The 21,904-nt window shown below is 60.6% G+C and overlaps 2 protein-coding genes across 10 annotated transcripts; both read left to right on the top strand.

Moving 5' to 3' along the window:
- The first annotated feature begins 46 nt into the window (after positions 1 to 46).
- ZBTB7B (zinc finger and BTB domain containing 7B) lies at positions 47 to 14,254 on the top strand. 8 transcript variants are annotated; one of them, XM_088068535.1, is made up of 3 exons: positions 47 to 146; positions 11,043 to 12,046; positions 12,820 to 14,254. In XM_088068535.1, exons 2-3 carry the CDS (start codon positions 11,052 to 11,054, stop codon positions 13,238 to 13,240), a joined length of 1,416 nt encoding a protein of 471 aa, XP_087924661.1. In that variant the 5' UTR covers positions 47 to 146; positions 11,043 to 11,051; the 3' UTR covers positions 13,241 to 14,254. The 8 variants fall into 8 exon arrangements, with proteins under 8 accessions (XP_087924661.1, XP_087924657.1, XP_014116405.2 ...); XM_088068531.1 differs by lacking the exon at positions 47 to 146 and adding an exon at positions 1,430 to 1,537; XM_014260930.2 differs by lacking the exon at positions 47 to 146 and adding an exon at positions 1,529 to 1,659.
- A 2,580-nt stretch (positions 14,255 to 16,834) lies between these two features.
- Positions 16,835 to 21,524, top strand: SSR2 (signal sequence receptor subunit 2). Of its 2 annotated transcripts, none has more exons than XM_005532330.3 (6): positions 16,835 to 16,925; positions 18,667 to 18,821; positions 19,729 to 19,827; positions 20,209 to 20,317; positions 20,467 to 20,544; positions 21,201 to 21,524. In XM_005532330.3, the coding sequence occupies exons 2-6, from the start codon at positions 18,667 to 18,669 to the stop codon at positions 21,309 to 21,311; spliced, it is 552 nt and encodes a 183-aa protein (XP_005532387.1). In that variant the 5' UTR covers positions 16,835 to 16,925; the 3' UTR covers positions 21,312 to 21,524. The 2 variants fall into 2 exon arrangements, with proteins under 2 accessions (XP_005532387.1, XP_005532388.1); XM_005532331.2 differs by lacking the exon at positions 16,835 to 16,925 and adding an exon at positions 16,998 to 17,101.
- The last annotated feature ends 380 nt before the right edge of the window (positions 21,525 to 21,904 follow it).

Here is a 21,904-nt window from a genome sequence, read left to right as displayed (position 1 = left end):
CACGGGACTCGGCTCCGGGAGCCAGCAGTGCCCTCTGCAGGCAGCTGCCGCGGGCCGCGATGACCACCCGGTCCTTCCTGCCACGCCGCCGGCCCGGCTGAGCCCGCGGCCCCCGCCCGGCCCCGGTCTTGGCCCCGCCGCGAGAGGTGAGCGCGACCGCACCGTCGGCGTCGCCTCGGGGCAAGCAGGGAGACAGAGACGCCGGGAGCACAGCCACAGGCAGTGGCAGAGCGCAGCGGCTATGTCGAACCGTGGCCCGAGGGGACGGGCGGGGAGCGATGGAGTCGGGGGTCGGTGGCAGCGGCGCGGAGGGTCCGCTGCGGTCGTTCTGCGGATTCCCCCCTTCGCTCCGCGGAAGCCCGGAGCCTGGCGGGCCAGGCCGGTACCCTCGACGGGGATGCAGGTGTACGGTCAGAGGGAGGGAGCTGGGGTGAGCGAAGCGGGCGGCTGGGAGAGGTGCGGTGGCAGGTGCCCCGTACCAGGACCTGGCGAAGGGGTGGGGGTCCTGTTCTCGTCCCCGGCGCGGCCCCCCCACCCACTGACATAACGTCTGCTCGGGGCCGTGTTTGCCTTGGCAGCCCGGAACGGCGGTGGCTTCTCACACTTTCCGCTAGCGCCGGGCAGTGGCCGCGCTCTGAGCCAGGCGCGGGGGGGCCGGGGTGAGCCGAGGTGAGCCCCGGGGCCGTCGCTGCCTCCCTGAGCCGGCAGTGGCCAAACAGGTTGTGCGGGGCCCGCGCCCAGGCACCTGCGAAGGAGCTACCCCGCTGGGGGCCGCCGCACCCCGCTCCAGCGCCGCCGAGAACAGGGGACTGCTCCCCGCGCCTCGCCCCTCCGCGCCCTCGCCTGCCCGGCGCCCGGCACCTCGCCGTGCCACGTTCTCCGTGTCCAGCTCTCCATCCTCCCGTGCCCGGCACTCCAGTACCCCGGTGCCCGCTTCTCGGCCCCGGCTCTCCATCCCCCTACCTCACCCTATGCACGGTTTCCCGTGCCTGGCACTCGAAACTCTCCCTCGGTGCACACTTCTCGATTCTTATTCCCCCCATGCCCGCTTCCCCGCCCCCCGTGTCCGCGGGGCGGAGCGGGCAGTGCCGTGCCGGCCCCGGCACTCGGCGGCCGCAGCGGGCGGGGCGCGCTCGGCGCCTGGCACCGCACTCGGCGCCCGTGGGGCCGCACCGGGGCCGTCTCGTGCTCTCCTCCCCAGGCCGGGGGCCGACCCCCGCCCAATCCCGTTACCCGCCTCTGACTCAGCTGCCCCCCACCCGCGCACCCCGGTCACAGGGGCCCGCAAGACCCCCGCCCTCCCGAGGGGGGGTGTGGCGGAGATGATGGGCGGGGCATCCCACCAATCAGACGCGGACCGCCGGCGCACTGCCCAATGAACAGGCGGGGGCGGGCGCCTCCTGGAGCCCCGGCGGCGGCGGGGGCGGCGGCGGCAGTGGCAGTGGCCGGGGGGCGGGCGGGGCACGGCGGCGGCAGGTGAAGGCGGAGGCGGGGCTGTGGCTCCGGGACCGGTCTGTGGCTCGGGCGGGGCGCGCAGGTGAGCGGCGGTGGGTGGGAGCGGACAGACCCATCGGCGGGGGTTGAGCGGAGGTACCGACCCACCAGCAGCGGGATCGGGACGTGGACCGGTGTGGCAACCGCTTTTGCCGCCCGGTTGCGGTGAGTCGCGTTGATTTGGGATGCTGCGGGCAGCGGGTGGATAGGGTTGGCACGCAGATCACTGCACAGCACCTCTGTCCCCGCCCGCCACCGGAGCCGGTGGGTACGTCGCCCGTGGGGCGGGGGGTGTCACTCGTGGGCTGTTCCTGGTCCCTGCGCGCACGGGGCTGCGGGAAATCTGTGACATCGGTAGGTCCCCGTTGCGTGCCGGGGCGGCTGCCAAGGTTCCGCTGTGGTCCTGTTGCGGTGCTGCTCCATCCAGCCGGGGTCCCCGCAGGTCTCTCTCTCACGGGTGACTAGGTGCTGCCACCCCCCCCTTCCTAACCTGGTGAGCAGCTTGGCGGCATGCCTGGTGCACCGGGTAGGGACGGCACCGTTAGGGGAAGAAGGCAACTCAGGGAACCCCTTCTGCACCAGTATTGGTAGAGTTGGAGGGTATCCCAGTGTCCCAGAAGGCTCTGCCACGCTGGTGAGCCCCGGACCTGGCACACTGGCAGCAGCAGTGGGTGCTTCACTGCTTGGCTGTGCAGTGGTCCCCACTGGGATCGGTGTCGTGGTAGCACCTGCCAAGCACCGGTGGACTCTGCCCTGTGCGCCCAGCCCTGCCGTACCTGTCCTCGTCCCCCTGGCTGGCTGCCCCCGGCCGCTGTTTGCCCGGGGCGGGGTGCGGTATTTACCCTCCTGCCGGAGCAGATCCACTTCTTGGGCCACAGCCGCCCTCGATCCGTGGCTGCGTTCGCTTGGCGAGGGGACACAGTGCCAGTTTTGTCTTGGGGTGAGTCGCACCGTACCTCGCTTTCCCCCACCACACCTGGGCTAGTAGGAATGGGGAGCAGGATTGGATCCAACCGGCACTACCGGAGGCACACCGCAACTGCAGCGACTCAAGGCTTCAGTGGTGATGCTGGTGCTGGGTGCGGAGGGAGGGACTGAGCTCGGTGACTTAAAGTGGGCGCAATGGAGAAGGGCAAACTCTGGCATAGCGGAGAGTGTGGGGCAGCAGGGCTGGGAGTCCCCATGCCGGGGGCGGGTGCAGAGGTGAGCATAGGGAGGTGACAGGTGTGTGTGGGTGTGGGTGTGGGTGTGTGTGTGTGGCATATCAGCGTTGGGTCGTGGATACCGTCCAAGACCCCCTGCCTGGGCGCAGGCTGCCCTCAGCGCTGCGGTGCTGAGCCCGAGGCTGTGGCAGCACGGCTCTGCCAGCTGGTGCCGTGCACCCTCAGTGCACACGTGGCACGAGCGCGACAGGCCTGAGCACATGGGGGCGGAGAGTGGGCACAGCAGGGCGTGCGGGACCAGCGCAGCCCCTGCTGCACCCCAGCCCTCGGAGGGTGGCTGCTGCCCCATGCGTGGAGCAGAACTTCTCCTTCAGGGCAGGCAGCGGATGATGAAACCAGGAAGAAATCTCTCCTGGCAGCGTGTGGGCTGCTGGCGGGAGCCCCTGGGAGCCTGCGCTCCCCCTGCGCCACCACCACTGCCTTCCCATGGTAACTCCACGGCGGGAGCCGGCAGGGTGCCGGTGGGAGCGGCCGCCCCGTCTGGAGGATTGGCGCCCGCCTGACTCCCCGTGGCAACACTGGCGTCCCTGACATGCCCTGAGAGCTGCATGTCCACACCCCAGCAAGCCCCAGGGCGGTCAGAGGACCAGGTGAGGGGCTGGGCTGAGCTGAGACCCGTCAAACTCGCTCCGTGCCAGGAAGATGGTTCTTGGGTAGCCATGCAGGCGGGGGGGTGGGGGTGCCAAGGCTGTGGCCAGTGACCTTCAGTGCACCCGGCTGTGCCCAGGGCTGGGGAGGTCAATTGACATGCAGGATGATGCAGTGGGAGCTGTGGTGCCTGGGTGGCTTGTACCCCAGAGTTGGTGGCATGACTTGATGGAGCCATGGGCAGGCAGGGGGACCAGCCAGGGTGAGGGAAAATGAAAGCAGGTGATGCGGAAAGAGAAGTAGGTCAGGCGAGCTCTGGCCTCTCCTGGCAGCCTTGGCTGCACTGCGTGCTCCACTCTGCCCAGCTGTCTCTGTCATGTCCCCAGGCCCCATAGGCTGCAGCTGGAGTGGGTAGGGGGTGAGGGGGTCCTGCCACAAGGCACTGGCTCCCGGGCAGGATGGGTGCCAGGCACTGCCTACACTGAACACCAGCAGGGTGGAGAGTGTGGCTGTGTTGGCTGACATTTGTTGGGTACAGTGGCACCCCACCAACTTTGCTCGGATTCCCCTCTCATGGGCAACTGTCAGGGCACAGAGCTTGGAGCCATAGCAAGGGTGGACAGGAGGATCGTCAGCCCCACTGCAGGGCCAGGGAAGAGAAGGAAAGGGACTCCTGTGTCCTGCTTGGGTGTCACAAGGCAGCTGGTGTGGTGCAGACATCATGGTGGGCCTTGGGGATAGCCCATGTCCCACAGAGGGGTTCCACAGAGGCTTCCCATGCCTGCTCCACTGTGGAGCCATGGGGCCATTGCCCTCCCCTTAGTGCAGGGCTGTCTGGGGTCTCATCAGTGGCGCTATGTGGAGTGATTGTGGCAGGCATGGCCTCACTGTGGGCTCCGGGGCGGGGGGGGGGGGATTAGAATCGCCTGCCCCCCTTCCCTCACTGGGATCAGCTGTGGGCAGCGGGGAGCTGGCAGCAGGCAGCTGCTGTGGGGGCGGAAGCTGGGCTATTTTGGAGGGTGTGGAGGGGGGGCTGTGGGCTGGCACTGTCCTTGCCAGGTGACTCCACCAGGACCAGCACCACCCTGATGCCAGGATGGAGCACTGGGCCCCAGCCTGTGCCACTGGCGATGCTCAGTCCTCGAGGTGCTGGTGAGGACATGAACCCTGCAGATTGAGTAGGAGGTGCCACCAGCTGGGGGGGCCCCTTGGGGCCGTGCAGCACAGTAGGACCCAGGGGGTCTGGCTGCCCTCCAAGGGGTTCCCGTGACTGTCCTGCAGGGCCAGCAACTGCAGAGACAGCTCATCCTGGGGCCAGTGAACAAACCCAATTGTAGGTGAGCCTGTCTGTCCTCCCAGGCTGGTGGCTGGCGGAGTTCCTTCCTTCCTTCCTTCCTTCCTTCCTTCCTTCCTTCCTTCCTTCCTTCCTTCCTTCCTTCCTTCCTTCCTTCCTTCCTTCTTTCCTTCCTTCCTTCCTTCCTTCCTTCCTTCCTTCCTTCCTTCCTTCCTTCCTTCCTTCCTTCCTTCCTTCCTGCCTTCCTGCCTTCCTGCCTTCCTGCCTTCCTGCCTTCCTGCCTTCCTGCCTGCCTTCCTGCCTCCCTGCCTGCCTCCCTGCCTGCCTTCTTGCCTGCCTCCCTGCCTGCCTTCCTGCCTTCCTGCCTCCCTCCCTCCCTCCAACACAGAGGCCACATGCCTCTGCCCAAAGCTGTCCTGGGCAAGCATGTAGCCATGGCACGCCATGCCCCAGCAGGTCAGGGTGCTGCTCTGTGTCAGGAGGTGATGCAGGAGATGGGGTTGCCCATCCTGCTATTGGAAGAGGAGCTGGGATGAGGCCATGTCCCATCACTGGTGACACTAGTCAGGGTGCCACTGGCCAAGGCAAGGGTGGAGCTTGGAGGAGGATGGATGGATGGATGGATGGATGGATGGATGGATGGATGGATGGATGGAGGTTAGCCCATCTTCCTCGAAGGCCAGTACCTCGCCACCTGGCCCCCAGGTAGGCAGCCCAATGCCCCCCAGCCAGGGCGAGCAGCAGTTTGTGGCCAGCGCCTGGGTGGTTGCAACACCCCCAGGGTGGGGGGGCCACAGTGACTCACCCCATCCTGGCCACCAGTAGGAACCCTGACTCAGGGCTGCATGCCCATGCCGTGCCAGGCCCCTCCCTGCCCGCCTCACCCACCTTATCTCCCGCCCTTAGCACCTGGCACACCTGGGCCAGGGGGGACTGGCGCCATTCCCCTTCTTTATGGGGAACAAAGGGCAGGGGAAGGGTTGGCAGCAGGTGCCACAACCCTCCTCCTTCTCTCCCGTCCTCCTTCCTTCCCACTCACAGATGCTGTCCAGGGCTCTGCCCTCATTTATGCCCCCCACTGGGGCAGCTGGTCAGCCTCGAGCATCGTGTCAGTGTGGTGGGCAACGCTGCCCACAGTTCTGCTGCCACTGGTTGTGCACTGCCTGCACTCTGGGCACTGGGCGACTTGTGGTCCCATAGCTGGCTCCTGCCTAGCACATGGTCCACAGTGATGGGAGAGGTGGGATACCATGGAGGGCACACTGTCAGTGCCCCTCTGCCCACCTGCTGTCTCCGGTGCCTGCCTATGGGCTCTTGCACAACCCAGGTCTTTCCGTCAGCATTGCTGGGGCTGGGCCAGAGGCCCTTTGCTGTCCAGCTGGTATAGGGCTCTTCCCCTTTCTGCCTGGCCTCCTACTACAGACGGCACCAACATGGTGTCTGGAGCCTATCTGGGGCCATGTCAGGGTGCTGCAGTGCAGGTGCCCCTGACCGGTCTGGCGTGGGTGGCCTGGGCGGGTGCTGGTACTGGTGGTGGGGTGTGGGGCGCGCTCTCTGGGCTGCTAATTGCTGTTTAGCTGGGGACATGGAGGGTGTAATTATGGGGGGATTGCGTGAATCTGCAGCCTGGCCAGGGAGCCCATGAGTGCCCCTGCCCAGGGAGTGGAGGGGATCAGGCAGCACAGTCCAGCTGGGCTGTCACTGCTTCCCACATTCCCCATGGCACCTGAGGAACCCTCTCCAAGGGTAGAACAGGACAGGAATCCATAGGACCAGGGGGTGGTTCCAGGGCTGGCTGGGCAGGCTGCAGCATGCTGCACCGAGTCCTGCCCTGCTTCCACCAAGCGCAGGCGCCCTCCCAGCTCAGCCAGGCTGGCCATGGCCAGTGGCGAGCACCCAGCGCCCTGCCTTGGGGCAGAGGAGAAGGTGAGGGCCTGTATGATGCCTCGGCATGGGGGGTGGGGGCAGACGGCTTGGAGACAATGCTAGTGGTAGGAAAGACATACTTATGGTGTGAGGTGCCTGTCCTGGCTGTACTGAGAATTTTCTTTTGTGGGACTGGGCCAGGGGATGCCCCTGCGTGGTTCCGGGTTGGCGCCCCACGGTGCAGTACCAACCGTAAAGAGTTAATGGTGTGTGTGTTCTGGGAAGCGGGGCTGGGAGGTGCGTGACCCGGGGTGTGGGCGTCAACTCCTTTTGAGGTGGGATCCTGAGCTCAAGTGCAGCGGGGAGCGGGGCCAAGTTCACACAGCACCCTGCCTTCCCCTCCCTGCCACTCGCGGGCCGCCAGCCTGGCCGCGACGCAGCGCTGAGCCACTCCAGGACACGGGGCAGGTGAGCTACACACCCACCCTGCCATAACTGGCTGGTACGGTGAAGGAAGTTGCTAGGGTGGTGGGGACCCAGTGTGGTACCACTGGGCACTTGGAGGTCTGGGCCAGCTGCTTTGGCACCAGCAAGCTGTGGGATGTTCGTGTTGCCTGAGCCCTACACCACCCTTGCTACTGGTGGGATGGGACGGGACAGGATGGGACGGGATGGGATGGGATAGGATGGGATGGGAAGGGACGAGTGGCAAGATCTGGGTCACTTTGGTTTAGCAGAGCAGGGCCTACACCCTATAGTGGTAATGCCAGGCAGCTGGATGTGACAGTGGGGTAGGTTTTGGCAACAGGAGGAGCCAGGATGCCAGCACAGTGCGAACAGGTTGGATGGGTGGCATGGGGACTTTGCTTCTTGTCCCTGACACGGATGCCAGGAGTGGCTCTGGCAACATCGCTAGTCCTGCTCCACCGTAACAGGGATGCCCCGTGCCCAGCCTCCATGGCAGCTATCATGCTGGGCTGGCACTGGGCCCCAGGTGCAGTGCTGGCTCGGCGCTGAGGCAGCCTTGGTCCACAGCACTCCAACCCCTTCTCAGTGCCAGTGGCTAATGTCCCATGATTGCACAGCACACAGCTCTGCCTGGGAACTCTGTGGGTGAGCTGACCAGTATCAGGGAGCCAGGGGGCTCACTCTCAGTGCTGTGGGGTGGGGGACTGTTTATCCTCTTTCAGGTCCAAACCATTTCCTTTTGTCTCAACGCGTTCTTTTCTTCTTTCAAAGAGCAGTGCTGCTTTCCCCGCTTCCTCCAGCAATGGGACCCCTGGCATGTGCTTGCTATAGGGTTACCAGCTGAGCTAGACCCCAGCCACCACCTTCCCTGCCGGGCAGACAGAGCAGCTGCACAGCCCCTGCCCTACAGCCACACCACCCTCCACACTGTGGCCATTGGCACAAGGGCCACTGCTGCTCCCAGCTGGCTTCAGACAGGGCATTAGCAGGGAGGGGGACTTGCACAGCCCAGACTCCTGGGTTCATGTCCTGGTTTCCAAAGGGTGAGGGACCCCCATGGGGTGAGTAGCCAGGGTGACTCTGCACTGTGCTCCCCTTCCTGGGTGACTCATTCTCCCCAGTGGGGCTGTGAAGTCCCTTGACAGGGACTCTTGTGACCAAAAGCAGGAGCACTTGGCAGCAGCCCAGGATGAGGACTGTCCTCCCCAGGACCTCTGCCCTCCTTCCCCATGGGGGAACAGGTTGGGAGATCCCCCCTAGACATCCCTTTCCACCTCACAACTCCTACCGTCCCCAAGCCATGGCCCAGTGCTCAGTGCAGGCTGACATTGTGCCCTCATGCACTGTGCCATCCCAGCTTGGTGGCATGGGACACAGCCTATCCTCATGCAGGATGGGTGCTGCAGGGGCCTCACCCCACTGTCCATGGCTCTGCCTGGGTGGCTAGACCCCTAGAATGAAGGGAGCTGGCAGGTGGGTGGAGCCTGGCCACGGTTGTTCCAGGCAGCATGGGCTGGTAGAGGGATGTCAGGGTGACCCGGGCAGACATTGTTCCTGCTGCCACCTGTCCTGCATGGGAACCAGCTCAACGTGGGGAGCAACTCCCCCTTTCCTCAGTCCAGTTCAGCTGCTGCAGCCGAAATGGGCCCAGCCACAGCATTGATGTAACTGAGAAAGCTCTGGCATGGCGAAGACATGGGCATCACCGCCTGCTCCCTCCCAGGCATCATGTCCAGAACCAGCCAGGGAATGCTGGGGGCCCGGGGGCGGCTCCAGTCCCCTCACACCTCGTCCTCTGCTATTTCCTTATCACTGCAGTGATCTCCTCGACGGCAGCACCCGCTCAGCATGTGACTTCACTCCAGTGAGGAGGATGTGCGGGGGGTGGGGGTGTCAGCAAAGGAGCCGTAACGGGCGGTTTGGTGCGATGGAAAATCCCCCTCCTGTCACCTCCTGTACCTCACCCCTACCCTGCCCCAGCCCTGCAGCTATGTCTGCTTGCATCGAGTCCTGTGGCTGCTCACAGGGGTTCCAACTCCCTTAGAGGTCCCTACCAGACCTCTGCTGGCGGTTTCTGTGGCATTGGCAGCACTGAGGCTATGTCCATTTGCACTGTGAGATGGTGAGGCTGGTGCCTGTGCCCATCCCTCAGAGCACCCTGCCACCTTCTCGGATATGACAGGGTCTCAGCTGCTGCCCTGCACCCAGACACCCCCACAGGTACATGCCAAATGGGCACCATCAGTCTTTGTGAGTGTCCTGTTTCCATGTCTTGTGAGGCTGGAGGTGCTGTGGGGATCAAGGCAGAAGGGAGGCTGTGTTGGAGGACACAGTGCCACTCTACCCTGTGACCATTGCCTGTGACAGTTCTGGGGGTCTGTGGGGCTCTGGGCCACCCTTGGCAGGTGCCCCATCCCTGTCATCCCTCTCCAGCTGCCCAAGCTGTGGCATGGGGTACTTGCCCCCCTGCTTAATCCTGCCCCTGTAGCTAATCCTGCCTAATCCCACTGGGGGTTGTCACTGCCTGTTGGCTCCCAGGGCACTGATGGTTTAATCACCCCTAATCCGATCACCCCCACCTCAGCAGGCAGAGGGGACTTCAACCAGTGGTGGGATGGGCTTCTGCCAAGGAGGGGGGCTTGGCCATGGGTGCTGGCGCCAGCATCCCAGGCGGTCGGCACTGCTTGGCTCCCAGTTTCAGGGGCGGTTGCCGCCTGCCATGCCGGTCGGGCCTGCTTAGCAGCGGCTGGGGCGGCTCCGCAGCCGGTTGCTCCGGGGCCGTTCCCAGCTGCCTGCCGAGGCAGCCCCAGCTGGCAGCCACCCAAGTGCAGGGAGCGGCTGGCTTGGGGATGGGCCCCTGTGCCGGGGGCTGTCAGCCGCGCCGCCCCTCCATGGGCAAGAGGGGGCACGTCCCCCACGCCCGCCTGCCGACGGCACAGTGTGGCTTGGCACGGCATGGTGGGTTTGGGATGGATGGGCCTGGCATAGCTCAGTGTTGCCTGGCATGGTTTGGCGATGGCCAGTGCCACATGCCACTGTCCACCATGGCTTGGCTTGGCCTAGCACAACTCTGGCAGCACCAAGAGCCACAGTCCAGAGGTGGTACCCACCCCTGCCTCCGCCAGGCTGCAGTTGCTCAACTCCCATCCTATTGTCACCCAGCGGTGCTAGTGTCACCCAGCAGCCTGGCTGGCTGCAAGTGCCATAGCTGGGCATGGTGTCACAGGACGGGTTGCAGCCCTGGAGCTGCTACTACTGCCTGCACCCTGCCTGCAAGTTGTGAGGGTCATGGACTCCTCCTTCCCACCTGTGCTGGCTGCACAGGAACATTGAATCTCTGGTGGTGCACCATGGGGACCACAGTAGGAGTGTGAGCAGTGCTGGGTGTAGGGCTGAGGCCAAGCTCTGCCAGCCGCAGCGTGGGAAAGGCCTGACTGGCGCAGGCTGGGCTTGGCTGGGCGAGGAGTGGCCCCGGGCTGGGGCACGGGAGGAGGGAGGGGGCCCAGTCCCGACCAGGAGCGGGGGCAGGAACCGGTGGCACGGGTGCTGATCTAATCTGCAATGGCAGGAAGTGTGGCCCCTGTTCCCAGCCCAGCTGGGCTCTATGGGGTGGCCCCCAAGGTGCTCTTCCCAGCATTCACCCGCCCACCCGTGCCTGCCAGTGAGGCCCACGTTCCCAGGATGGGGTGGCTGGGAGCCAGTGGCTGCACCTGGCCATGACAGTGGGCTGGGGGGATTGTGGGTGGGCTGGTACAGGAAGTGCTGCACCTTGGTGCTGTTCAAAGGCACCATGCTGAGATTTCCCCCTTTGCTGTGGTGATGCAGGCGGCTGGGTGCTAGTGGTAGTGGAGGAAGCGTGGGGGCCTGTGGTGGGGGGCCTGTGCCCGCCAACCTTTACATAGCATGGAGGGAACTGAGGGCAGACCGCAGGCCCCAAGCCTGCCCCAGTTTAGTGTCCCACTGAAACCCCAGTGCCACCCAGCATGTACATGGAAGGTTCCTGGTGCCCTGGCTTCATGACAGTGATGCTCCGGCTTCAATGTTTCTTCCAAGTGCTTTCTCCCAGATTGTTCTCCTATCAGTCAGGCAGCATCCTATCCTTCCTGCAGGTGAGGACAATGGCCAGCCCAGAAGATGACCTCATTGGCATCCCCTTCCCTGAGCACAGCAGTGAGCTGCTGAGCTGCCTGAACGAGCAACGACAGCTGGGGCTGCTCTGCGATGTCACCATCAAGACGCAGGGGCTGGAGTACCGCACCCACCGTGCTGTCCTGGCTGCCTCCAGCCGCTATTTCAAGAAGCTCTTTGCAGGGCCAGGGCCAGGGCAGGAGGTCTGTGAGCTGGACTTTGTGGGGCCAGAGGCACTGGGTGCACTGTTGGAATTTGCTTACACAGCCACGCTGACCATAAGCAGTGCCAATATGGGCGAGGTGCTGCGTGCTGCCCGGCTACTGGAGATTCCCTGTGTCATTGCTGCCTGTGTGGAGATCCTGCAGGGCAGTGGGCTGGAGGCACCTGGCCCCGATGATGGCGACTGTGAACGTGCCCGCCGCTACCTGGAGGCTTTCTCCACCGTCCCTGAGAGTGAGGTGCCTGCCCCACCACCCCCCCGCCCCGCCCCCCGCCGCAGCAAGAAGACCCGCAAGTTCCTGCAAGCCCGTGGTGCCCGGCTCAACAACCATGCCGAGGAGCCACCCACTGAGGCTGAGGGCTCTGGCAGCCCCCCACCGCCCTCCCAGCTGCCCTCACCCCCTCTGCCTGAGGAGCTGCCCCTGCCCTATGACAGCTTTGAGCTGCCTGAAGAGGAGGAGCTGCCCCCACACTCCTTCCCCTTCCCCTACCAGCCCCCCCTGTCCCCTGAGGAGGCTGCTTCTGACGATGATGCTATCGACCCCGACCTGATGGCATATCTGAGCTCGCTGCACCATGAGTCGCTGGCACCTGGGCTGGATAGCCCTGACAAGCTGGTGCGCAAGCGCCGCTCACAGATGCCCCAGGAGTGCCCTGTCTGCCACAAGGTCATCCATGGTGCTGGCAAACTGCCTCGCCACATGCGCACACACACGGGCGAGAAGCCCTTTGCCTGCCAGGTCTGCGGAGTCCGATTCACACGGTGAGTGCTACTGGATGGACTCTCCCCTCCTGACATGTACCAAATGACATCCCCTATGGCACTCCCCCTGCCAGTTCTACTGGAGCCTGGACACAGGCCTGGCATGGTTCATGGGGTCTTCTGCATCCCGAGTGCTGCCAGACCAAACTGGGGTACCTGATGGCATGCTGCACAGCACCCCTCTGCCAGTCCTGCCAGTGTGGTGCAGATTCAGAGGGTCTCCTGTACCCTGTGAGTGCTCTGCACCAATACAGGTTACCCGATGGCATCCTCTGTGGCATCCCCTGCAAGTTCTGTTGTGGTGCTGTGGGGTTATTGGGGTCTTCTGCACCTCATGAATGCTGCTGGACTGACCTAAGGTACCCAGTAGCATCTGTTGTGGTGCCCCTCTGCCACACCTGCTAGTGAAGCCAGGTCAATGGGGTGTTCTGTACTCTGTGAGTGCTGCCAGATCAACCAAGGCCTGATACCTGATGGCACCCAGAACACCTCATCTGACAGCCCAAACATGGTTGTGGTGCAGATCCAGGGGAGTCTTCCACACTATGTAAGTGCTGTCAGACCAGCCTGGGGTACCCAGCAACGTCCCCCCTGCCAGCTGCATCTCAGCCATGCAGCCATACAATAGTCCCCTGTCCTGTCAAGCATTCAGACCCCTGTGCCCTGCAGAGCATCCCTGCTGTTGGGCTTTCAGCACCATTGCCCTCCCTGCTGTGGTTGGATGGCGTGTCGTCTACTCAGTGCCAATATCTCCCTGTGTGTCCCAACTCCAGGAATGACAAACTGAAGATCCATATGCGGAAGCACACAGGTGAGCGGCCCTACTCCTGCCAGCACTGCAGTGCCCGCTTCCTGCACAGCTATGACCTGAAGAACCACATGCACCTGCACACAGGCGCCCGGCCCTATGAGTGCTACCTCTGCCACAAGGCCTTCGCCAAGGACGACCACCTCCAGCGGCACCTCAAGGGCCAGAACTGCCTGGAGGTGCGGACCCGCCGCCGCCGCCGTGATGAGCCACCTCCACCACCTGCTGGGCCCCCTAGCCTCGACCTCTCCAATGGGCGGCTGGAGGGGCTGCGCCTCTCCATTGCCCGCTACTGGCCTCCAGGGCAGCCCGAGGAGGAAGAAGAGGAGCCGGAGGGTGAGGAAGGGCCACAGCCAGATGACACCGTGCCGGTGGAGACGGCATAGGGCTGATACAACAGCAGGTGTCATGCTGTTCCATGCTGAGCTGTGCTGTGCCCACTGGGGTTTCTGTTCCTGTTTTTCCCGTCACGGTTCATTCCTAGTTATGCAAAGGGGGAAACTCCCCTCGGCCGATTTGCACAAGGAGGTGGGGGGCCCCTACCACCCCCCACCGTTCCCAGGCCCACCTGGTCATGTCCAGGTGGGTGATGGGGGATTGGGACATGGATGTCCCCTCACCAAACCCCTCATGGATGCCAGGATCGGGCAGGGGCACCCATGGACCAAGGCCTCCCCCCAGGTGGGGAGAGCCCCGCATGCTCTCCCTAGTGGCGGGGGGGCACTGCCCTGCGCTGTGCATAGCTTGTCCCCACCTCCCCACTCCGAGCAGCCCTCCCCGGCGAGCTCCCCTCGCCCCTGCACTCCTGGCTGCTTTCTCTTGGTTGCACTATTCGGGTGAGCCCACCCGGGTGCGGGGCAGCCCCGGCCCCCCCCCGGACCTTTCCCTCTTCCGAAATCCCCTGGCCCTGTGGGATCCCCCTTCCGAAATCCCCTGGCCCTGTGGGATCCCCCTTCCATGGGGTGACCGGGCCCCCACGGTCACCCCTCTGTCCTTTGCACATGCCCCCTGCAGGGCTCAGCCTCCCCGGGGGTGTAGGGGACCGGCACTATTTGTCTACAATAAGAGTTTTATCTATATTTAAAAAGATGATGTAATATATTCCCCCCCACAGCCCCTCTGCTGCCAACCACCAGCGCTGCCCAGCCTCCACATCTGCCATGGGGTGCTGGGAGGGGTGATGGGGCCAGGGGGGCTCTGCTCCTGTCATGGCTTTAAAGTGCCTTATGGTGAACTTGAACCTTTTCGGCTACTTGAACCTCTCTGGTGTCAGGAACCAAACAAACCATGGGCAGGCGGCCCCCACCCCTCCGGGCCGCCTCTGCCTGTCTGTATGTCTGTTTGTTTTGTTTTTTTTTTTTTAAACGAAGGCTGCTTGGTAATAAACGGAGAAGCAGGGACTTCCCCTGTGTCCAGCTGTCTGTCCATTCTGCACCCCCACCCTGGAGCAGCATCGAACTGGGGGCACTGTGGGGCTGGGGACAGGGACATTGAGAGTCTGGGGCACTGCAGGGGTGGAGAGAGGGTGCCATGTGTGGGGAGAGGGACATCGAGGGGTGGGGGTCTGCACGGGGCTGGGGGCACCACAGGGATGGGAATGGGGACGCCATAAAGGCTGGGGACAGGGATTTGTAGGGGCTAGAGGCACAGTGGGCATGGAGATGGTGGCACCAAGGTGCTGGAGATGGGGGCTGGGGGCATTGAGAGGCAGGGGTCGCAGCAGGGATGGAGCCAGGGGCAGCTTGGAACTGGGGTATCATAAGGTCAGGATCAGCATGGAATGGTGGATGCCGGCTCAGAGTACCAGGACTGGTGCCTTGAGGACCAGGTGATTTATTCACTAACCCTTCCCCACCCAGTGTCTCTCAACTTCTGCCACACTGGTGAGGCTCCAGCCACATCCCAGCACCTGGACCCATGTTTTTGCTGCCACATGGCACTATCCTGCTGTCACTGGGCCTTTGCCCTCCCTTTTACTGTTATTGGCCTGCTGCTGGTAGTTGAAGTCCTGCTGGGAGAGAGGAGCACAGTCTTTGCAACCAGTATCCCCAGTGCTGGGGAGGACAGGGGACGTTGCTACCCCTACAGCCGGCCCCCACCTGCAGAGCAATCTGTTCTTGTTGGCCACCTCACTGCTGCCCATGTCACTCTCCTTGCTCTTTTCCTCTTCCCTCCAGCTGGACTCACAGCTGGGCAGGCATTCTGGAGGGGAGTCTCTGGCCCTTTATCATGTCCTTGATGCGCTGCAGCAGCTGCCGCCCTCGCTCCTGGCCCCGCAGCGCCCGCACAGCACCCAGCCACAGCTCTGGTGTCTCCTCATCACTGGAGTCCCTGCAGGGGCAGAGAGGGCAAGGGTGAACTGCAGCCCCCCAGGCTTGGCTGGGCTCCCAGCACCCCTCTGCTCACATCTCCTCATCCCCAGAGTCCGGGTAGCTCAGGGGGGCCATGCAGACAGAGCAGGTGTTGTTCAGGGCTCTGTAGCACTCACTGCAATACAACCCTGTGGAAAATGGGCCTGTCAGGGCAAACGTGGGATCCTCTGGGGAGGGGTCCCCAAGCCATGTGGGCTCCTACCTTTGCAGCCAGGCGTGATGCACGTGCTGAAACCTGGCTGCTCTGCAGGTCAGGCAGCTGGATGCCCAAGAAGCAAGTGAGGCAGGTGGAGGGCAGGAGACTTGTGGGCATGGGGTGGTGCTCTATGGGTCAATGCCATCCTGGGGGTCCTTGACACAGACCCTCAGGGATACCACTGATCTCTTCCATCCCACCAGAGGTAATTTACCTGTATTCACAAATCTGCTGCCATCAACATAAAGTTTTTGCCTGGTTCCTCTAAAGGTTCTTAAGTCTTGGCATCTTGACTGCTACAAGGTGTGCAGCCAGTCATATTGAAAAGGTCCTTGCTTTTCAATAGAAAGTAGAGAGCAAAATGGCTTCATTTAAAGCTGATATCAGACACATGATTACTTCTCTCCCTGGTCCATTAGCACAGCTTGGTGTTTTGCCAGTCTGAGATTCAGGGTGTGGCTTCATCCCTCCTTAACCCAAGTCAGGGTCTTCCAGAATACAGTTATGTGGGTGGCAATGGAGCTGTGTGATCTCCTGTTCTGGCCTGAAAACCATCACATACTGACCAGTAGCAGCAAGACAAGTGCTTACTGGGGAGGAATGAAACATTTCCTGAAAGTGCTCTTGCTTCACAGAAAAAGAGCTGAGGTTCTAAGAGCCAGGACGGGTGTTGTATCAGTGTTTCAGTCTGTCCTGGCTGCAGCAAACCATGCAGAGAGGTGGGATGGGGTGGGAGAGAGAATAGTTAAGTGGCCAATGGCCAAAAGGGATTGGACCTCTGTCTTGCTTTTGTCTGCAGCTTGGAGAACTTCTGCCTGAGGCAGCAGGGAAAGAAGAAAGTGGCTGTAGGAAGAAGTGTTGGCATAGGCTGGCAGTGGGGATCCCTAATGAAAGGCCTTGAGGCAGCACAGGCACCCAGTGGGAGGGCCCAGGATTGGTGCATATGGGCTGTTCATCTGTGTATGTGTAAGTGGCAAAATGTGTACAGGAGAGGGTCCCGTGGCCCTTTCCCCACCAGAGGCAGCTGCCTGAGGAACAAGGGCACAGGGAAGCTCTCAAGGCTTCCGGCAGTACAGGAAATGCCAGCAGGTTTGTTTTGTTACTGACATTGCACCAGGGAGGTCAGGACCATTTCCTGACGCACTGTCAGCACAAAGCTGGAGGCGGTCTAGGAGAGGGGGATGTGGTTGGGTGTACTTGAGCAGAGCAGCTTGTCGTGCCGAGACACACGTCCTGCTCTTCTCCAGAGCCCTATTACAGCCCCGGCCCAGCAGGACGCGCCACCCCGCCACCACTTCCACCCGCTCCCCCGCAGTCCGCCAGCAGCGGGCGATGGGGCAGCGCAGGAAGCGTGCCCCGCGCAGGTGCGGAGTCCCTGCGTGCGCACGGGCTTACACTCCATTTCCCAGCGAGCGTAAGGCCTCCCTGAGGCGCGGTTCACGTGCGCCATTTCCGCCGCGCCTGCGCTGACTCGTCTTTGCGGCGTTGGCGGCGGGAGAGACGGTGAGGGGCGAGAGGCCCGGTGCAGCTCGAGGCTGTGTCCTCGGGCTTCTGGACGGACTGGGGGGCGCTGGGGAAGGGTCTGTAGGAGAGGATCGGTCGTCGGCTCAGGGCGGCCAGGAAGGACCGGCCGATTTCTGGCGCTGGAGCGTCAGAGTCGGCATCCTCCGCGGCCAGCGGTGGGTGAAACCGGGTGGTTTCCTGTTGAGAAGTGTCCCTGAGCCACTCTGGGCCCCTGGGCTTCTTTTGGGGGGGCAGGAGCAGCCTGGGCTGCATGCGCTGGTGTGCGGCTGCAGCAGGGCAGGACTGGGGGGAAGGAAGGGGCTTCTGGTACCTGCACTTGGACGGGCTGGGCAGGCGGGTCCATGCCAAGCCCACGAGGTTCAGCAAGACCAAGGGCAGGTGCTGCACCGAAACAGAGACAGGGGAAGAATGGATGGAGAGCAGCCCTGAGAAGGATTTGGGGGAATGGGTTGACAAGAAGCTCACCATGCTGCCACAACGTACACTGAGGGCCCAGAAACCACACATTGTCCTGGGCACATCCCCAACAGCGTGGGCAGCATGTGAAGGGAGGGGAATTCTGCCCCTCTGCTCTGTTCTGGAGACACGCCCTTGCAGAGCTGCCTCCACCTCTGGGGTTCCCAGCACAGAAGGGATGTGGAGCTACTGGAGTGAGTCCAGAGGAGGCCATGGAAATAATTCAGGGGCTGCAGCCCCTTTACTCTGGAGACAGGCTGGGAGAGCTGGGGGTGTTGAGCCTGGAGAAGAGAGACCCAGAGCCCCTTCAGGGGCCTAAAGAGGTTCCAGGAGAGCTGGAGAGGGACTTTGGACAAGGGCCAGGAGTGATAGAACAACGCCTCCCACTGCCAGAGGGCATATTGGGAAGGAATTGGTCCCTGTGAGGGAGGTGAGTCACTAGCACAGGTTATCCAGCGAAGCTGTGGCTGCCCCATCCCTAGAAGTGTTGAAGGACGGGGCTTGGAGCAACCTGGTCTACTGGAAGGCATCCTTGCCCATGACAAGGAGGGTGCAATTGGATAGTCTTTACAGTCCTGTCCAACCCCTACCACCCTGTGACTGTGGAGGGCAGAGGCCATGTTACTGAAGCAGTTTTTGCATTTAAAAGCCCCATCAAGTGTCCTCACATCTGTAGCGTTCCTGTTGTCTCCTTGTCCTCTCAACAGAGTGGCTTTAGAGGTGCTGTGTTTGGACAAGTCAAGACATGCAGCCTGAAGCAGGGACTCATGCAGGGGATCATAAAAGCCACTGGAGGGAGTTGGTGGTTTCTTGGTGGCTGGAAATAGGAAAGAATAAATGTTGGAAGTGCTTTCTGAGAAGATCTAACTCTGTTGTGTAAGACAGTGTTGGAAAGTTGCCAGGCTTTGCAAGGACAGTTAACTGTTAGTTGCTAAAACTGATGAAATTGTTAATTGCCAAAGCTTTTGCTCTGGAAGTTATTTGAAGAGGCTTAGTGATCTGAAAGCTTTGCCCATTACTGAGATGTGCAGGCCCAGGCGTTGGACTCAATGATCCTTGCAGGTTCCTTTCAACTTGGGATGTTCCACGATTCTGTAAAGGAGAGTGAGTGATACTGGCCAGGGCTTTGAAGGGGGAGAATACCATCAACTTTTCTTCCATGGCTGCAGATCTGGGACACTCCTGTGCCAGTTCTTACATGCTCACAGGCAAGTGTTCAGAGATGTCAAGTGATCAGTGACATTCCATTTCCTTGTGTTTCTAGATGAAGGTCCCACTTCTTGCCGTGTTTGCCCTGGTGTCTGTGGCTCACTGTGAGGATGGCGCCAGGCTCCTGGCCTCCAAATCCTTGTTAAACAGATACGCAGTGGAGGGCAAGGACTTGACTTTGCAGTACAACATCTACAATGTTGGCTCCAGGTAAGCCCTGTCCAGGTTCAATACTGACCATGAGCAAATGTTCTCTGTGTGGCTGCAGGGTACAAGGCAATTTCTGAGCTGCGTGATGTGCTGCTGCTTTTGCTCCCTCTAACTCTGAGCTTTCCAGCAGTGCCTGAAAGATTGACCCTGAAATTTGCCTTTTCCTTCCTCTTCCCTTGTCCCTGCTTTCACCTTGTGGCTGCTCAAGCTGTCAGTCCAGCATGGTATAGTTCCTGTGGTGTCCTGTGACACTTCTCCCCATGCATGCAGCTCCCTTTCTTGGCTTTGTGAGCTCTTTTTCATGTTTATTCAATGAAAATTCCTTTTTGCTATCAGGACTTAACTAAGGACCTGACAAAGATAAAACAGAATTTCCATGATGCTGGTAAAAAGCTTCATTTGCAGAATGAAAAGCTGATTGGATAAAATGGGGGACACTATTAAAGTGCTTTGGGGTTTTGATTTTTAGGTTTTTTTTTTTTAAGGCAGAATAATGCATGCTGACTTCAGTACTGCTAAGAGAAGTATATATGGTGCTGTAATGTTGGATTCATACAACTTTAATGAGATACTGTAATTTTATATGTGGGATTTGGTTATTATTTAGGCCAACGTATGAATCCATGGGATGATATCTGAAGTTCAGTAAATTGCCAAAGCCTGTTGTGGAAGAAGTGGTGTTTTTCCTGTCCTTATGGTTGTTTCTCTCAACTTTGCCTTCCTTTCTCTGCAGTCTCCTCATAAGACACCTCAGCTCTCTTCCCCATCTTCTACTGATGACATTTCATCTTTCAAAAATCAGTTCTTCCATTTGGTCAGGGTGGAACTGTCAGTGCACCTTGTTGCAGAGCCTGTGAGCATATGGCAAATCTCATTCCTGTCTCACCCCTCTCTTTGTTACGTTTAGCGCTGCCCTAGATGTGGAGCTGTCGGATGATTCCTTTCCCCCAGAAGATTTTGGCATTGTCTCTGGCATGCTCAACGTCAAGTGGGACAGGATTGCTCCGTATCTTTTTCTGTTTTGAAATTTCTCCCAACTCTCTTTCTTGTCCCTGAGCATCCTGCAGCTTTTGTTCTATCTTCATCTGCTGTCTCTGAAATTCTTCCCAGAGCCTGGACAGGGTACCAGTGCAAACCCCTGTTCTTTTGGATGATGCAGTGTGAAAATAAAGTTCCTTGCAGATAGGACCAGGTCCTGGGGTAGTTCCTTTGCCTGGGGAGGAGCAGCTGGGTGAGCCTTGGGTGGGTCTGGCTGGCTGTGACCATGAGCACTCAGATCTGTCAGCAGCACTGTCTTCTGCACCTGGCTTCAGGCTGCTCTTTCCCATCTCCTCACTTTTCTTCCTGTGATGAAATACAACAGTTTTCCTTAACGTCCAGCTCCCAGTGCGAGTAACGTGTCTCACACTGTGGTTCTACGGCCTCTCAAAGCTGGGTACTTCAACTTCACCTCTGCCACCATCACATACCTGGCACAGGAGGGTGCACAGGTCATGGTAAGTGGATGGTTTACGGGCAGATACACCTGACTGCGCTCCTGGAGCTGTGTGGTCAGGGATGACATGCGTCTGTGTGCTCACACCCTGCCCAGTTCTGGAGCGAGGAGGAAAAGTGACAAAGCCTGTCTTTTCCCTGCCTTTTCCAGGTTGGCTTCACTAGTGCTCCCGGGCAGGGAGGAATCCTGGCTCAGCGTGACTTTGACAGGAGGTTCTCCCCTCACTTTGTAAGTACCTTTCAATTGATAATGGAAAAGCGTGCCATGGCAGCTGCAGCCCAGTGCGGTGGCTTCCTGTTTGAACATGGTGTGCGTGGCTTGCCTCACCTGGCGAGTTCCAGTGGGAGCTGGAGTTAATTCCTGTCAGTTCTCCAGAGGACTATCACAGAAGCGGCCAAGTTTCTATCTCAGTTCCCTCTGTGAAGGAGCTGCACCGTGGAATTTGAGCCAGAAAATCTGGGAGTAGAATCTTAGAACCTCCTAGGCTGGAAGGGACCCACAAGGATCGTGCAGTCCAACTCCTGGCCCTGCAGAGGACAATCCCAGGAATGCCAACCATGCACCTGTTGGCCCCTGAGCTCCTGTCAAGCTCGGTGCTGTGACCACTTTCCTAGGGAGACTCTTCCAGTGCCTGGGAGACCATCCTCTGGGAGAAGAGCCTTTTCTTAATATCCAGCCTAAACCTGCCCTGACACAGCTGTGGGTGCTCCCTCTGGTCCTGTCACTAGTCACTAAGGGCAGAGGTCAGCGCCTGCCTCTCCGCTTCCCTGCGTGAGGAAGCTGCAGACAGTGTGAAGGTCTCCCCTCTCTCTCCTCTGACCTCATTGCTGTAAGACTCCTCTGGCCTGGATTGTTTTGACTTTTCTAACGATTTCTCCCTCTAGCTGGACTGGGCGGCATTTGGCGTGATGACCCTGCCCTCCATCGGGATCCCCCTACTGCTCTGGTACTCAAGCAAGAGGAAGTACGACACCCCCAAGACCAAAAAGAACTGAGCAGAGTCAAATGCCACCAGCACCCCAGAGCTCGGGAAAGGACAACCCTGAACCCCCAAGAACAGTGGCTGGGTTGGGATGGCAGCATCCCCTGCGAGGTGCTGCCTGGGCTGTGCTTCAGCCCTCTGGGCAAAGGATTTGGGGGCTGCAGCAGCAGCTATGAGGTGTTCTCTGTGTTCTAAAGGAGAAACAAGCAAACAGAAAAAAGAACAACCAAGAGTCCCAAACTGCCTTGTCAGCCCCTTTGGAGGCAGAACCCTTCTCTTCTCTGCAGCTGCAACAATACAAGCAGTGTGTTAGTACCCAGAGGGGCCTGTCTGTGGGGCTCTGCCCCCTGTGCTGCCTCCAGCTCCCATTTGCCTGCTGCAGTTTTCTGCAGGGTGTCGTATCTCAAGGCCCCCTCCAGGTGCTGCCTGCCCTGTGGGATGGAACTGACACCACAGACCTGATTGGATGGAGGGTGTCAGAGCTGCTGATTTGCCCTGTTGATGCTGTTCTCTCATACTAGCCTGCCCAGGTCCATGGTGGGCTTGTAAAGCAATGAGGGTGGAGCACAGGGTGGAGAATCAGGGTTAAATTCCTCAAGAATCAGG

Source organism: Pseudopodoces humilis, chromosome 31, assembly GCF_049639895.1.
Source record: "Pseudopodoces humilis isolate 2021_Gansu_Grassland_sample_001 chromosome 31, ASM4963989v1, whole genome shotgun sequence".
Classification (NCBI taxonomy): Eukaryota; Metazoa; Chordata; class Aves; order Passeriformes; family Paridae; genus Pseudopodoces; species Pseudopodoces humilis.
This window is presented reverse-complemented; position numbering and strand designations above follow the sequence as displayed.

Bases quoted from the DNA above. Each gene is read 5' to 3' on its own strand.
- ZBTB7B (XM_088068530.1), top strand. From the start codon at position 3,266: ATGTCCACACCCCAGCAAGCCCCAGGGCGGTCAGAGGACCAG. The intron at 3,308-11,042 runs GTGAGGGGCTGG...TCCTTCCTGCAG, and splicing joins CAGGGCGGTCAGAGGACCAG to GTGAGGACAATGGCCAGCCC. The intron at 12,047-12,819 runs GTGAGTGCTACT...TCCCAACTCCAG, and splicing joins TGCGGAGTCCGATTCACACG to GAATGACAAACTGAAGATCC.
- SSR2 (XM_005532330.3), top strand. From the start codon at position 18,667: ATGAAGGTCCCACTTCTTGCCGTGTTTGCCCTGGTGTCTGTGGCTCAC. The intron at 20,318-20,466 runs GTAAGTGGATGG...TGCCTTTTCCAG, and splicing joins AGGAGGGTGCACAGGTCATG to GTTGGCTTCACTAGTGCTCC. The intron at 20,545-21,200 runs GTAAGTACCTTT...TTCTCCCTCTAG, and splicing joins GGAGGTTCTCCCCTCACTTT to CTGGACTGGGCGGCATTTGG.